Consider the following 15,868-nt stretch of genomic DNA (forward strand, 5'->3'; position numbering starts at 1 on the left):
ATGCATTTGCACCAATCATATGAATTTCATTCCATTTTTTACTTTACGGTTTACCAAGAATCACCATGGTGACGTTTTTTCTGCCATTTTTGTTGGGACAATTTCTTAGAACCATCTTTTACTTCTTAAGCACGTGGGGAATGGGTTTTTGAGGCATTGTTTACTCCACACGGCATTCAAAAGCCGTTTCAATAAAATTGAAAAAAAAAAATGAAACGGAATGTGTATTCCGTTTCATACACTCCCCACACGGCTTACAAAAGCCGTTTCAATTAAATTTAAAAAAAACAAAATGCCAAACGGAATGTGTATTCCGTTTCTCCCTTCCCACACGGCTTACAAAAGCCGTTTCACAAACAATTCAAAAAAAAAATGTCCAAACGGAATGTGTATTCCGTTTCGCACTTCCCACACGGCTTACAAAAGCCGTTTCACAAACAATTGAAAAAAAAAAAGCAAAGCAAGTGTGTTCCGTTTCACCATTCTGGAAGTGCACTCCTAAGGGTTTGTTTTGGGGGTGCAGTGGTGCAGGGGTATGCGTTCTTGGGGTTTTATTAGGGGTGCAGCGTCAGGGTTTGGGGGTGCAGGGGTATGGGGTAAAAAACACACAGTAAATTTATATTTAACCATGGGCAATTATGGGAATAAAATTGGTTTTGGGGGTACAGACGAGATTCTTGGAAGTGTAGGGAGAAACCCCCTAATAGTTATACAATTGCAAAGTTTCTTTCTGTATCCCATAGCCCAAATTACTTTACCGCCGCCGCTACCTCCCTTCTGCCTTTGCTCTTCACCCTTGCCCCGTCACTTTTGTTTATGTGGTGTAATATTAAGGAAGAAAACCTTTTGATTGCGTAATTGAAAAATAATTTGTTTTGCGAAAAAACTTTTAAATTGTGTAATTTAAAAGACACTTTTATATATACAATTTAAAAGTAAAAAAAAATACAGATTATTTAATTTAGATTTTTTAATGAAAATATGAGTGTTGGATTGTGTAATTAGAAAGACTTTTTCATGCAAATTTCACGGTCAGAAAAAAAAAATCTGAATTACACAATTCGAAAGACATTAACTTTTTACTGCACAATGTGAAATCTTTTTTTACTACCTTTTTAATTAAGAAATCAAAATTTAAACAAAAAATAACTTCAAGATTGTATACTTTGAAATTAAAAAAAAAAAAAAACTTTCAGATTACAATCTGAAAATAATTTTACAAAGGCAAAGTAAACATGTTCATATTTATAAGGATGTAGAAGTAAAATATGGGAACAAAAAGAAATCCCTCCATTTCAAACTAAAAAGCCAATATGCTATGCATGTGGCCAGTGGGTGACATGGTTGGTTTTTTCCATCTTCAGTGTTTTTAGTCAAATGTGAAATGAAGAGTTGACATCAGATATTGTCCAAAATCCCAAAGTTTTCTTTTATCAAGAAGATTTTCTTTTATGCAAAAATAATTAAATATTTATTATATTTATTATATTTCAATATACAAGACAATTTCAAAGTCCCAGGAATGGATTTTTGGAGTATTCCAAAATCCCAAAGTTGCATGTTTACTAAGCTGAGAGTAAAAACTTATATACCAAATATCCAAAATCTCAAAAATTTAATTTCATTCTTAACATATTTGTACCCATTCTCTGTCATTCTAATCTTGTCTATTTTGAACAAAATAAAAATTAGAGGCAAATTCAAAGAGAGTAGAAATAGCAAACCCTAATGAGAAAAAAGTGGGCAAATTCATATATTTAGAATGAAAAAAAGGATATCAGAAAAAGTACATAGAGAAGGGAGAGGAAGAGAAAAAAACCCCAAGAGAGAGGAAAAACATAACTGCTTTAACGGCCACCTCTATCAACACCTCATCACACCTACTTGGCCATTCCTCCATCGTTCCTATTCCCTTCCTACACCTTCCCTATTTTCTGCTTCTTCCTTTCCCTCCATTTTCTCGGAAACCCAAAAGCAAAATAAAAAAATAAGAAACCAAAACAAAACTTCAGGGAAGGGGAAAAGAAAAAGGAAAAGGAAAAGAAAAAAAAATTCTGCACAAACCATACAAAACAACAAACAATCCTAAAAAAAATCTACCAATTCATTCCTATTCTTTACGTTGCTCTTTCCCTCAAACCAACGGTGCTTGCAGTGTCCTATGTCCAATGTCGTCACCACCTTAGAGATTATTCATTCGTACTCTGGAAAACAATGCAATACAACATCTTCCCAATAATGCGTAGCTTCAACATCATCGACGGTTGCAAGGGCACTCAGTTTTATGCATTCAACCCCTCCTCCGGCACCGCCACCGGCAGTGGTATCGGCGATAAGCTTCTCCAACAACTCCACGACCACATTAAGGCCCAAACCCTCAGAACCAAATCCAACCGGAACTTCATTTCTCCGAACACCACCTCAGCTTCCGAGGTTGTCTTCTGTGAAGGCTCCCTCCTCCCTTATGGCCTCCCCATGACAGAACTTCTTGAACCCAAAATCGAACCGTCCCTCGTCTCTCCCGATTTAGTGGAAACCCTCGCCGGTGCGTATCGCCGTGCCGAGGAGTGCCCCCAGTTCGAGCGCACCGAGGTCTTCCTCCAGCAATGCACCATCTTTCGAGGCTTAGCAGACCCCAAACTCTTCCGCCGCAGCCTTCGCGCCGCTCGGCAGCACGCCACTAACGTGCATGCTAAGGTCGTGCTCGCGGCGTGGCTGCGCCACGAACGCCGCGAGGACGAGCTCATCGGGTCGTCTTCCATGGACTGCAGCGGCAGGAACCTCGAGTGTCCCCGCGCCACCTTGGAGCCAGGCTATGACCCAGAGTCTGTGTTTGATCCTTGCCCGTGCACGCGTGCATGTGCAGTGGATGGCGAAAATGATAGTGATGATGGTTATAGTGCAATGATGACAACAGAGGATGATGACGATGATGAGCAACGCCCCGCGTCGGAGGAAGAGGATGGTGACATGTCGTTCATTGTCGGTGAAGATGAAGTTAGGTGCAATAGGTTCAACATAGCCTCACTTTCGAGGCCCTTTAAGACAATGTTGTATGGGGAATTCGTAGAGTCAAGAAGGGAGCACATTAATTTTTCCCAGAATGGTTTTTCCGTTGAGACACTGAAAGCTGCTAAGGAGTTCAGTAGAAGTAAGAAGTTGACCCATTTGGAGCCTAACGCTGTGTTGGAGTTGTTGTCTTTTGCGAATCGTTTTTGTTGTGAGGAGATGAAGCATGCCTGTGACGTACATTTGGCTTTGCTAGTTTGTGACCTGGAGAATGCGTTGTTGCTTATTGAGTATGGATTGGAGGAAACTGCATACCTTCTTGTTGCAGCTTGCTTGCAGGTGTTTCTCCGAGAGCTTCCAAGTTCGATGCAGTGTTCGAGTTTTGTGAGGATGCTTTCTAGTCCAGAGGGTAGAGATAGGCTAGCCATGGCGGGACACGCGTCATTCATGTTGTACTACTTTTTGAGTCAGGTTGCGATGGAGGAAGAGATGAGATCTAACACAACTGTGATGTTGTTGGAGAGGTTAGTGGAGTGTGCAAATGATGGTTGGGAGAAGCAACTTGCGTTTCACCAAATGGGTGTTGTTATGCTTGAGAGAAAAGAATACAAAGATGCACAGCATTGGTTTGAGTCAGCAGTGGAAGCAGGGCATATTTATTCTACAGTGGGAGTTGCAAGGGCAAAATACAAGCGTGGCCACACGTATTCAGCGTATAAGTTGATGAACTCAATTGTTTCTGAACAAAAACCAGTTGGGTGGATGTATCAAGAAAGGTCTTTGTATTGTATGGGGAAGGAGAAACAAATGGACTTGCTATCTGCATCTGAGTTAGATCCAACTCTTTCATTTCCTTATAAATTTCGAGCTGTTTCTTTCTTGGAAGAGAACAAGATTGAATCTGCCATTGCGGAAATCAATAAAGTAATCGGTTTCAAGGTTTCTGCAGATTGCCTTGAACTGAGAGCTTGGTTCTTGATTGCCATGGAGGATTATGAAGGAGCCCTTAGAGATGTTCGGGCAATTTTGACGTTGGATCCAAATTATATGCTGTTTTATGGGCATATGCATGGTGAGCACTTGATAGAACTTCTCAGTCCTGTTGTTCAACAGTGGTGCCAAGCTGATTGTTGGATGCAGTTGTATGATCGGTGGTCCTCTGTTGATGATATTGGTTCATTGGCTGTTGTACACCAAATGTTAGCAAATGATCCGGGAAAAAGTCTTCTACGTTTTCGACAATCTCTTCTTTTGCTACGGTGAGTGAAATCTCTACATTAATTCAATTATCTCTTATTCTTACACTAGCCATTTCTGGTATAAATTCTGATGTTGCTGATTGAGTATTATGGTGTTGATGTATGTTCCTTAATCTTGCAGGTTGAATTGTCCAAAGGCTGCCATGCGTAGTTTGCGGATGGCTAGAAATCATTCTATTTCTGACCATGAAAGACTTGTGTATGAAGGTTGGATATTGTATGACACTGGTCATCGTGAAGAAGCATTAGCAAAGGCTGAGGAATCTATTTCAATTCAAAGATCATTTGAAGCTTACTTTCTCAAAGCATATGCGTTAGCAGACTCAAATCTTGATTCAGAGTCTTCTAAGTATGTGATCCATCTCTTAGAGGAAGCTCTAAGGTGCCCTTCAGATGGTCTTCGGAAAGGGCAAGTGGGTGTCAAGCTTTTGGATTAAAAATGTTATGTTGATAATGTACTTATTATATTGTCGTTCTTATGAATTTGTAGGCACTAAATAATCTAGGGAGTGTCTATGTAGACTGTGATAAATTAGACCTTGCTGCTGACTGCTACATGAATGCACTCAACATCAAGCATACACGAGCACATCAAGGGTTGGCACGAGTATATCATCTTAAAAACCATCGCAAAGCAGCATATGATGAGATGACAAAGCTAATAGAAAAGGCTCGAAGCAACGCATCAGCATATGAGAAACGTTCAGAATATTGTGATCGTGATATGGCAAAGAGTGATCTTAGTATGGCATCAGAATTGGACCCTCTCAGGACTTATCCTTACAGATATAGAGCAGCAGGTATTGTTTCTATTATCCATTGTTTCCTCTTGATCAGTAATGAAGTGTGATCTTTTGAGTTTGTGCTTATATTGGTTCATGTTGAGATAACATTGTTTGCTTTCAACATGCATCATGATAAAGCAATATGAGCACAATATACTCAAACCTTTGAAACATATTAGTACAATGTTATTGCATGCATGCACGAAGCATATATCAACTTCTGACTCAAACTTTTGTCTACCAGTTTTGATGGATGATCACAAGGAAGCTGAGGCAATAGCAGAGCTTTCAAGAGCCATCGATTTTAAGCCAGATCTACAATTATTACATCTTCGAGCGGCATTTTATGAATCCATGGGTGATTATGCTTCTGCTGTGCGGGATTGTGAAGCAGGCCTCTGTCTTGATCCTAATAATAATGAAATTCTTGATCTCTGTAACAAAGCACGAGAGCATCTTAGAGAACAACCAAAGTAGTAGAATCAGATGTTTCAAAAACAAACACGCTTTCCAGTAGTGTTCCTTATAGGGAAAACCCTATTCTTCCCAACCTATCATCATTGTCATTTATCTGTTAGAATTTTCTCCAAAAATGGCACGATCTATATATCTTTCATCTGACCTTCAAAAGAGTGGAACACAGAAAGAAAAAAATTGCAAAGGTCAAATTTGGATTACAAGAGAGAAGAGGAAGTAGAGAAGCAAGATTACACTTGTAAATAAATGTAATGATGGCCTATGAATTTTTCAGAGTATGGTCAAATAGTACATACTGTGGTTCTAGTATGCTACACCAGAAAATTGGTGATCAGTTACTAGTTAGACAAAACATGTACATGAAAACCAATGTGTTATGTAAGTCCAAGAGTTAGAGTACTTACCATTGCATTTGTTCTCCTAAGCAAATGTTGTCTCAGCATTGTGGTGTAACATTTTCCACTTATAAACAAAATTTTCCCTAACGACCTTTTTAACCTTTATTCATGATGGGTTCTCCTTGGGATAGACAAATCTATAACTAGTTATATAAGTTTTAACCATTAAATGTGTGCTTAGTTCATTTGTATGTATTACTTTTCACGTTTTTATTATTGTGTGAGTTGTTTTAAAGCTTTATATTGCCTTGTAAAACGTTATTGAAGGAGTAAAACCCTATGGTCAATTACAAGGACGAAGAAATATTAGTTTTTTTTTTTTTTTTCTTTCATATTCTGTTTGTGATCTTCCTATATTTTTAACAAGTTTTATTTGGCTTTGGTGACCTTAATGGATACGAGTTGCTTACTTCATGTATCACAACATACTAAATAAGCCAAATTTTGTTTTGTTTCGGGGGAGGATGCATGTAACAATAAAATCTAGCAACTTCGTGGGAATTTTTCGATAAACATGTTATCTAATAGTAAGTAAAATCTTTATTTTTGTTTTTATCAAGATTTGGAGTGTGGTCCTTTGGACACGTGACAAAAACAAATGGTGACTTGAATGTTTTTAATGTTCGGAATCGAATCCCTCATTGTCCAAAGGGAAAAAATAATCAATAAAAGACTTTTCGATACTTAAGTCAGTGAAAGAGTATAAGGTTATATAAAAATATAGTTTGGAGTATGAATTGAGTTGTCCTTACTAGGAAAATACTATATATATTTATAGGGTTTCTAGGTCGTATGAGATCTGTTACAAAATATAGAGTATCAAAGAATATCAATAAATAATAAAATCTTACAACATATGTGATAGATTAGCATGATAATAACAATAATATATTATTTAACCATATATTCTATTGATATATAATATAAGGATATTTATGATATTGATATATCATATAATCAAACTACTAAGATTTGACCATATATTTTGTTAATGTACGATAACAGGACCAATAAATATCTCTTTTAATATTATTTAGCCACTTCAGCCCAATAATGTTGAATGAGCCTTGTATTTGTCAGGTCGGGTAGGTTCACAAGCCCCCAAGCTTGGAAGTTTGATTGTCAGGTGGAACAAACATATTGTAATTATAACTAACCCTTTGGTCGAGTTGTAGTATGCTTTATGCTTGCAATTGGATTGACCATTTGGTCGTGCTATAGATGGTCATCTTATGCATTTTAAATTGTCCTCTTAGGCAGGTTTTATGGTATTGTTAGGCAGGCTTTGTGCTGATGTCAAACAAGCTTTGTGTTGTTGTTTAAACAAGCTTTGTATGTGTTTCCATCTTAGGTAGGCTTTGTACTGTTGTCATATGTAGGCTTTTGATGTGTTTATGACTTTTCTTATTTATTGTTCTGATAAGAGCTCCTATATACTTCCTTTAAAGATCCTAGCACAAGCATAAACCTATGCACTTCCTCTAGTAGCACCATCAATATTAATATTGATCCAATTTACTTGAGGAAAGTACCAAAACACTTGAATAGGTTTGGAAATGTTTTTAGGCCTCGTCTTGATACCAAAAAAATTTCAAAATAGAAAAGTTATTAGACATATCATTATGCATAGGCTTTTTAAAAATGTTACCTATTAATCTAAGGCTTCCCTATTTAATTTGATTTATAATTTGTGCTAATGATAATAATAAAGTTGTTAACTTGACTCGTGGCCCATGGGTTAGCCCTAGCCCAACCCTGTAAAAGCCCCATTTAGGGTGTGAGATCCAGGAAATTCATAAAAATAAATAATTAAAAGAATATAAGAAATAAAAGGTTGGGACTACCTTAGGAGAGTTCTTTGATAAATCTTAGACAAGAAACAACGTGAACCAAAGTGGTTTAGAGCACTTAATTAGGTTGAAGGGACTTGGGTTCAAGTCCTAAGTATGTCATTAGTAGATTTATTTAATTTTGTTTTACTTTGCTACTATATTGTGAATGTGAAAGCATGATTTAAATCCATACGAAGGAGTAAATTGACAGGGAACATGAATTAGTTTGGTGGTTGGGCAGGAACTTGGTAGTTGGGAGGTCATGGGTTCGAACCTTGTGTTAAAGGAAATGGACTTTATTTATATTTTTGTTTTGCTAGGTGATGGAAAATCTGAAAAACTATAGGAATTCCATGAGAAAACAGAGGGGTGTCAGAGAGTTTAGGTTATAAAACTTAAAAATAAATTTAATTCATTTTTCTTTTAATTTATTAAATTGGGCTGAGTTGGGGAGAGGGAAGGGAGTGTGTGAGAAGGCCAAGAGTGAGAGTGAGTGATAGCAAAGAAAAACAGAGAAGAGGTTGGAAATTTTCGTGCTCTAGAGGGTGTGAGTGAGGGTTGAAGGAATTGAAGAAGATACCTATAGAGGGGGCCTTGGACAACAAGCACAATTCGTTAAAATTCAATTGGAGCGAGGATCAGATGTAAGGGGGGGCTAAACCTTCTTTTTGTTATTGTTTGACTGTGTTCAAATTAAGATTTCAAAGTGATTATGGGATGGTAAATTTGTGAAATTTACTTTTTGAGTTAAATTATTTGTGTAAGGGGAGCTAACTAGATGTTTTTTTTTCTTCTTCCTCTTTTCGGGATATGAATGGGCTTGTGATTTTGATAAGAATTTATAAAAAAATAAATATGTTATTTGGATTAGAATGAATACGAAATAACATCGATGTATACAATGGTATATATGTGATTCAGATTCTCAATATTCGTGGTGTTGATTATTATCCTAAAGGTATTGTGGAAATTGTATTATCTTAAGTCTTGGATCGTTGTGTGGGTGATGCAGAAGTGAATTAAAACATTTTCGGCTCTGTGATTGTGTTCGATGTGTGGTTTGTGTAAATTCTTTAATTGATTCTGTTTTCGTGCGGTGTGCTATGAAGGTGTAGATACTGGTAAAGTTGTTTAATGTTATTAGATTGTTTCAGTCTTTGATTCATCAGGAATTTCATAGTTTTATGATGGGATTGATTGGGTACGTGAACAAGGTGGGATGGATATGGTTACTGTAGGAGTATAGGGGCATATGATAAAAGAAAAAAATATATATATAAAGACGAGGTATGATAAAATATATATATATATATATATATATATATATATATATATATATATATATCTAAAAGTATAAAAGAAAAAGTTGCGTGTACTTTTCAAATGATCTTTCTTTTTGCTATACTTGAAATTTTAAGGCACATAGTTGGAAAAGTATATGATAATTAGATAACATATTATATTAAAATATATATCATGATATGGCATAGTAGTTGTCAGGAGTAAAATGCTATGAATGAGTAAAGAGAATTATAGTATTATTTTAGTTTTGGTTTCAAAAGTGAGATTTACAAACAGGGAATGGGTTCTCTTAAATTCTCGGAATGAGTTATAAGTGTTTGGGTTCAGATTTTCTTCTTTTTTGTGGAATAAGCAATTTTTAGGATGCTTTTTCAGTTTTATAAACACAAATGCAGGATGGGGTATTTTGTTTTAGAATATATATATATATATATATATATATATATATATATATATATATATATATATTAATGTTATACGAGATAATTTGTTTAAAGTTGTAAAAAGAAGAATGTATGGTATAATGTATCTGGAGTCTGGTATGTGGCCACATGAAAATTATATCATATTTTATAACTTGTTGGAAGTTTGAATAATATGTATTTATTTTACAATTCATAAGTTATACGCATTAATTTTCTTTTAAATGTATAATTCAATTAAATAATATTATTATATTCCTAACACATAATTATATTATTTTAACTATTTAATGTTAATACATGGTTGTTATAATTGTTGTTTTGTGTATTAATCTCTTGTTTAAGTCAAGTTGTTATTGATGTGAGTTTATGTATGGAAGCATGATGATGTAGAATGTTAAATATTGGTTTTGTTGTGTGCTTGTGATGATTAATGTGTTAGGATCAATTCTGTAGTGTCTAAACCAGTAGAATTCATTTTACTGGTGTGGCACCTGGCAGCAGATATGCATTCGCCAGGTGATAAGCCACAAATATGGGGGGCCACTAGCGCGTGGCATTTGGCGGCTTAGGATTATTGCCAGGAGTTTGGAGCACCATTTCGCTTGGGCAACGCCAAGCGATAGAGCATAGGCATGGGTCCATTGCAGATGGATTTGCATGGATGGGTTTGATAGCTTGGTCAGGGATATGCTGGATTAGTTACGAGCGGGGAGGTTCGTAACGGAGATTTGAGATGCGTGATTGATGCGGGCGGGGAGGTCCGTATCTGTTGTACTCTTGTGTGGGGATACGAGCGGGGAGGTTCGTATGTTCCGTGCTCACACTTGAGGCTACTATGAGCGGGGAGGTTCATAGTAGGTGTTCACGCATGTTGGACTACGAGCGGGCAGGTTCGTAGAGTTGGACTACGGGCGGGGAGGTCCGTAGAGTTGGACCACGAGCGGGTAGGTTCGTGGGAGCATGATAATCCCTAAGGACCAAGGTTGTGAATGGATCTTTCTCATATAGGTTATGAGATTGGGGTATAATGTTATAGAAAGGTCAATAATCTAAAATTGATTAAGTTGGACTGGGTGAGGGTCAATTCTTATTATTTTATTGTTTGTATTATTTTTCTTTTCAGCTCACCCTTGCTTGTTTGTGTGTTTGTGTTTGGCGATGATCACGTGACTTGTGTCGTGGGAGCAGACGTGAATTCAGGTGATCATGCTGATGCTTAGCAACAGAGCGGGGCTACCGACGGGGGATTTTCTTTATGTTATGCTTTCCTACCTTTTGTAATAGACATTATGATGTTTTATCCATTATGAACTTGTAATAAAGATGAGATAGTACGAATGGATTATAGCGAGACAAGTTTGAAATTTCTCGCGCTTGGGAATTTATTGTAATGTCTGATTTTCTTAAAGTATATTTTGTGAAAAAGCAGTTTTATCTAGTAATATCCATCTGGGGTGTTACATTTGGTATCAGAGCATATGATTTCAAAATGATTTTTAGGCCTCGGGAAGTGAGCTTATCGCGATTGTGAGATTAGTATAAATTGGTTGAATTGTAGAGTTGTTGAAATATGTGTTATTGCATGGTGTGTATTTTTAAGGCATTTTTCTAAGATAAATTATAATGGTTTATGATACCCTATGTTCCAGAAACTAGGAAATGGCTGGCGGAAGAGGTAGAAGGATTGGTGCCAATAACTCAGCTGATGAAATTGCCCATGCTATTCACCGATTGGTTGACGCCATGCAGCCACAACAGGTGGTGCTACCACAGCCTGCACCACGACCTGTCAGCATGGATGATTTCATGAGGCACAAACCAGCCAAGTTCAATGGCAAAGCCACTCCTGACGACGCAGATGCGTGGATCAGGGAGTGCGAAAAGATATTACGTGTACTAGGCTGCTCAGATGAACAAAAACTTACCTATGCCACCTTTCTCTTGGTGAGTGATGCAGAATATTGGTGGGTTGGTATGCAGCAGCAGATGGGGACTAGGGAGGAGGAAGTGAACTGGGAGAATTTCAAAAAGAGATTTATGGAAAAATACTTTCCGGACAATGCTAAGCATGAGAGGGAGGTTGAGTTCTTGACTTTGCAACAGGGCAATATGACCGTGCAGGCTTATGTTAACAGATTTGAGTATCTGGTGAGGTTTTACACCCAGAATATCACCGAGGAATGGCGCTGTCGGAAATTTGAGAGGGGTCTGCGACATGAATTGCTCAGGGTTCTGGTGCCACTCAGGATCAGAGAATTTCCTCTTTTGGTGGAACAAGCAAAAAGTGTAGAACAATTAGAGATGGGGCCTAGCCGTGTGGCCAGACCGCAGAGGAATGTTGCGGAGGCTAGACACCAGAAGAAACCTTATAACCGACCTCAGACATCGCCATCAGGGTTGAAGTGTTTCCAGTGTGGGGGAGCACATTTAAAAAGAGACTGCCCCAGACTTGCTCGTAACGCGGGGAGTAGTGGAGGAGGGCGAAAATGTTTTGTTTGTGATCAACCCGGCCACTTTGCAGACAGGTGCCCTAATAAAAAGACGGTCACAGAGCCACGACCATAATTGCCTTCTACAGAGAGGCCAAGAGCAGCAGGGAGAGTATTTGCGCTGACTAGCGCCGAGGCAAACCGATCAGGTAATCTTATACAAGATACGTGCGTAATGATGGGTCAGAATGTATGGGTACTTTTTGATTCGGGAGCTTCACATTCTTTTATTTCCAATATATGTGTGGGGAGGTTGGGATTAGAGGTTCATGACTTGGGGTGTGAGCTAGTGGTCTCGACACCGACGTCTGGGCAAGTTACAACCAGTACCAGTTGTGATGGATGCTCGATTGAAGTGGCGGGCCGAAGGTTCAAGGTGAACCTCATCTGCTTGCCGTTGGAGGACTTGGATGTGATATTGGGGATGGACTGGCTGTCCAATCACCATGTGGTAATGGATTGTGGGCGGCGCAAATTGATATTCCCAGAAACTGAAGGGGTAAAATTGATCTCATCACAAGAAGCTATGAAAGAACTGAGGGAGGGAGCTACTTGTTACATGATGATAGCTCAGTCAGAGAAAAAGAGTAGTGAAGAACAGATCCGTGACATAACAGTGGTGGCTGATTTTGCGGATGTGTTTCCTGACGAAGTTCCTGGATTACCCCCAAGCAGGGATGTGGATTTCACGATCGACCTCATCCCTGGGGCAGGTCCAGTGTTTGTTGCCCCTTACAGGATGGCGCCAGCTGAATTAACCGAACTCAAGAAGCAGATAGAAGATCTGTTAGGGAAGAAATTCATCAGGCCAAGTGCATCACCATGGGGAGCCCCAGTACTACTGGTTAAGAAGAAAGACGGGAGTTCCAGACTATGCGTCGACTATCGCCAGTTAAACAAACTCACAATTAAGAACAAGTACCCGTTACCGCGGATAGATGATCTATTGGATCAGCTGCGCGGGGCTGGGGTGTTCTCAAAGATTGACTTGAGATCTGGGTATCATCAGATCTTGGTCAGGCCTGAGGACGTACAAAAGACGGCATTCCGGTCTCGTTATGGACATTATGAATATGTAGTGATGTCGTTTGGGGTGACAAATGCTCCAGCTGTATTCATGGATTATATGAATCGGATATTCCGACAGTGTCTGGATAAGTTTGTTGTCGTGTTTATCGATGACATCCTCATTTACTCCAGAGATCGGGATGAACACGCTGAGCATCTGAGGGTGGTGTTGGAAATACTCAGGGCAAATCAATTATATGGGAAGTTATCAAAATGTGAGTTCTGGCTGAGCGAGGTCCAATTTCTTGGACATGTAATCTCGGCTCATGGTATCGCAGTCGACCCTGCAAAGATAGAAGCTGTGTTGAAATGGGAAGGCCGTAGACGGTGACAGAGGTGAGGAGTTTTCTGGGATTGGCCGGGTACTACCGGCGATTTATAGAAGGGTTCTCCAAAATGGTAAGTCCTTTAACGCAACTCACGCGAAAGGACAAACCTTTCTCATGGACGGACCAATGCGAGGCATGTTTTGAAGAGATGAAGAAGAGACTGACCACGGCTCCAGTATTGGCTATTCCCGATACAACTCAAGCATTTGAAGTGTACTGCGATGCGTCATACCAGGGGTTGGGATGTGTGTTAATGCAAGAGAAAAGGGCGGTAGCGTATGCTTCTCGATAGTTGAAGATCCACGAGAAGAATTATCCCACCCATGATCTGGAACTGGCTGCGGTAGTTTTTGCTCTTAAGACTTGGAGACATTACTTATATGGCTCCCAATTCCGAGTCTTTAGCGATCATAAGAGCTTAAGGTATTTATTTGATCAGAAAGAACTTAATATGAGGCAAAGGAGATGGATGGAGTACCTTAAAGATTACGATTTTGAACTTCTCTACCATCCAGGCAAGGCTAATGTGGTAGCCGATGCCTTGAGCAGGAAACGGGTGCATATGTCTTCACTGATGATGAAAGAATTGGAACTGATAGAGAAATTGCGCGATATGAATTTGGGATTACAATTGGATTCTGATCATATCCGGTGCAGTATGTTAACAGTTACGAACACCTTCCTTGAGGAGATCCGAAAGGGGCAGGTGCATGATGCTGAATTACAACAGATTGTTGGATGGCTGGGTACAGAGAAAGGAAAGGAATTCAAGATGGGGGCTGATGGCATCTTAAGATTTCGAGATCGGGTTTGTGTGCCAGGAAATTGGAGGATGAGAAGGAGAGTTCTGGATGAGGGACATAAGAGCCGCCTCAATATCCATCCGGGTATGACGAAAATGTACAAGGATCTTAAGGAGTCATTCTGGTGGCCTGGGATGAAAACCGATGTGGCAGATTTTGCGGCAGCCTGTTTAGTGTGTCAGAAGGCTAAAATTGAGCACCAAAGGCCAGGAGGTACCCTAGAACCACTGGAGATACCCCAGTGGAAGTGGGATGGTATCTCTATGGATTTTGTGACTCACCTACCTCGATCTGTAAAAGTGCATGATGCCATTTGGGTAATAGTTGATAGACTCACCAAATGTGCGCACTTTTTACCAATCAATCTGAGGATGTCAATGGATAAACTCGCAGAGTTATACATCCGGGAGATTGTAAGATTACATGGGGTTCCAGCAAGTATAGTGTCAGATCGTGACCCGAGATTCACCTCGCGGTTCTGGCAATGTTTACAGGCAGCGTTGGGAACTCAACTAAGGATGAGTTTTGCATATCATCCTCAAACGGATGGTCAATCAGAAAGAACGATCCAGTCGCTAGAAGATCTGCTCCGGGCATGTGTATTGGATCATTTGGGTAGTTGGAGTGAAGTACTTCCCTTGGTGGAATTTACTTACAATAACAGTTACCACTCAAGCATTGGAATGGCGCCCTACGAGGCATTATATGGGAGGAGATGTAGAACCCCACTATGTTGGTATAAGGATGGAGAGTCAGTGACCATTGGGCCGGAGTTGTTGCAACGGACGACAGAAAAAGTCAAACTGATTCAGGACAGGATGCGTGCGACTCAGAGTAGACAGAAGTCGTATGCAGATAAAAGGAGGAGGCCGCTAGAATTCCAAGCGGGGGATCATGTGTTCCTACGAGTCACCCCGACTACAGGCATTGGGAGAGCAATCAAATCCAGAAAGTTAACGCCGAAATTCATAGGGCCATATCAGATTAACAAGAGGATTGGACCGGTAGCCTATGAAATTGCGTTGCCACCACATCTAGCCAACTTACACAATGTGTTTCACGTGTCTCAGTTGCGTAAATACATTGCGGATCCCAGCCATGTGTTAGAGACCGATGATGTCCAGTTCAGGGATGATCTGATATTGGACGTGAGACCGGTGAGGATAGTGGGCTCTCAGGTCAAGAAACTGATAGTGAAGGACATCCGGACGGTAAAGGTCCTTTGGGATGAGGCAACACAAGAAGCAACATGGGAAATGGAGGAACTCATGAAGGAATCATAACCATATTTATTTCCTGGTAAGTAAAATTTTCGAGGACGAAAATTCTTTTGAGTTGGGAGTAATGTGAGATCCAGGAAATTCATAAAAATAAATAATTAAAAGAATATAAGAAATAAAAGGTTGGGACTACCTTAGGAGAGTTCTTTGATAAATCTTAGAGAAGAAACAACGTGAACCTAAGTGGTTTAGAGCACTTAATTAGGTTGAAGGGACTTGGGTTCAAGTCCTGAGTATGTCATTAGTAGATTTATTTAATTTTGTTTTACTTTGCTACTATATTGTGAATGTGAAAGCATGATTTAAATCCATACGAAGGAGTAAATTGACAGGGAACATGAATTAGTTTGGTGGTTGGGCAGGAACTTGGTAGTTGGGAGGTCATGGGTTCGAACCTTGTGTTAAAGGAAAT

General features: G+C 39.3%; 2 protein-coding genes across 2 annotated transcripts; both read left to right on the top strand.

Annotated features, from left to right (window-relative positions):
- The first annotated feature begins 2,064 nt into the window (after window positions 1-2,064).
- On the top strand, window positions 2,065-6,005 carry LOC114167587 (ethylene-overproduction protein 1-like). The gene is made up of 4 exons (XM_028052689.1): window positions 2,065-4,268; window positions 4,390-4,681; window positions 4,759-5,068; window positions 5,298-6,005. The coding sequence occupies exons 1-4, from the start codon at window positions 2,215-2,217 to the stop codon at window positions 5,528-5,530; spliced, it is 2,889 nt and encodes a 962-aa protein (XP_027908490.1). The 5' UTR covers window positions 2,065-2,214; the 3' UTR covers window positions 5,531-6,005.
- Window positions 6,006-11,146: 5,141 nt separating this feature from the next.
- LOC114165429 lies at window positions 11,147-12,052 on the top strand. The gene has a single exon (XM_028050057.1). The coding sequence runs from the start codon at window positions 11,147-11,149 to the stop codon at window positions 12,050-12,052; it is 906 nt and encodes a 301-aa protein (XP_027905858.1).
- The last annotated feature ends 3,816 nt before the right edge of the window (window positions 12,053-15,868 follow it).

This window comes from Vigna unguiculata, chromosome 10 (assembly GCF_004118075.2).
Source record: "Vigna unguiculata cultivar IT97K-499-35 chromosome 10, ASM411807v1, whole genome shotgun sequence".
Taxonomy (NCBI): Eukaryota; Viridiplantae; Streptophyta; class Magnoliopsida; order Fabales; family Fabaceae; genus Vigna; species Vigna unguiculata.

Excerpts from the sequence above, each read along its gene's own strand:
- LOC114167587 (XM_028052689.1), top strand. The coding sequence starts at position 2,215 with ATGCAATACAACATCTTCCCAATAATGCGTAGCTTCAACATCATCGAC. Across the intron at positions 4,269-4,389 it reads CAATCTCTTCTTTTGCTACG|GTTGAATTGTCCAAAGGCTG; the intron begins GTGAGTGAAATC and ends TTAATCTTGCAG. Across the intron at positions 5,069-5,297 it reads TTACAGATATAGAGCAGCAG|TTTTGATGGATGATCACAAG; the intron begins GTATTGTTTCTA and ends TTTGTCTACCAG.
- LOC114165429 (XM_028050057.1), top strand. The coding sequence starts at position 11,147 with ATGGCTGGCGGAAGAGGTAGAAGGATTGGTGCCAATAACTCAGCTGAT.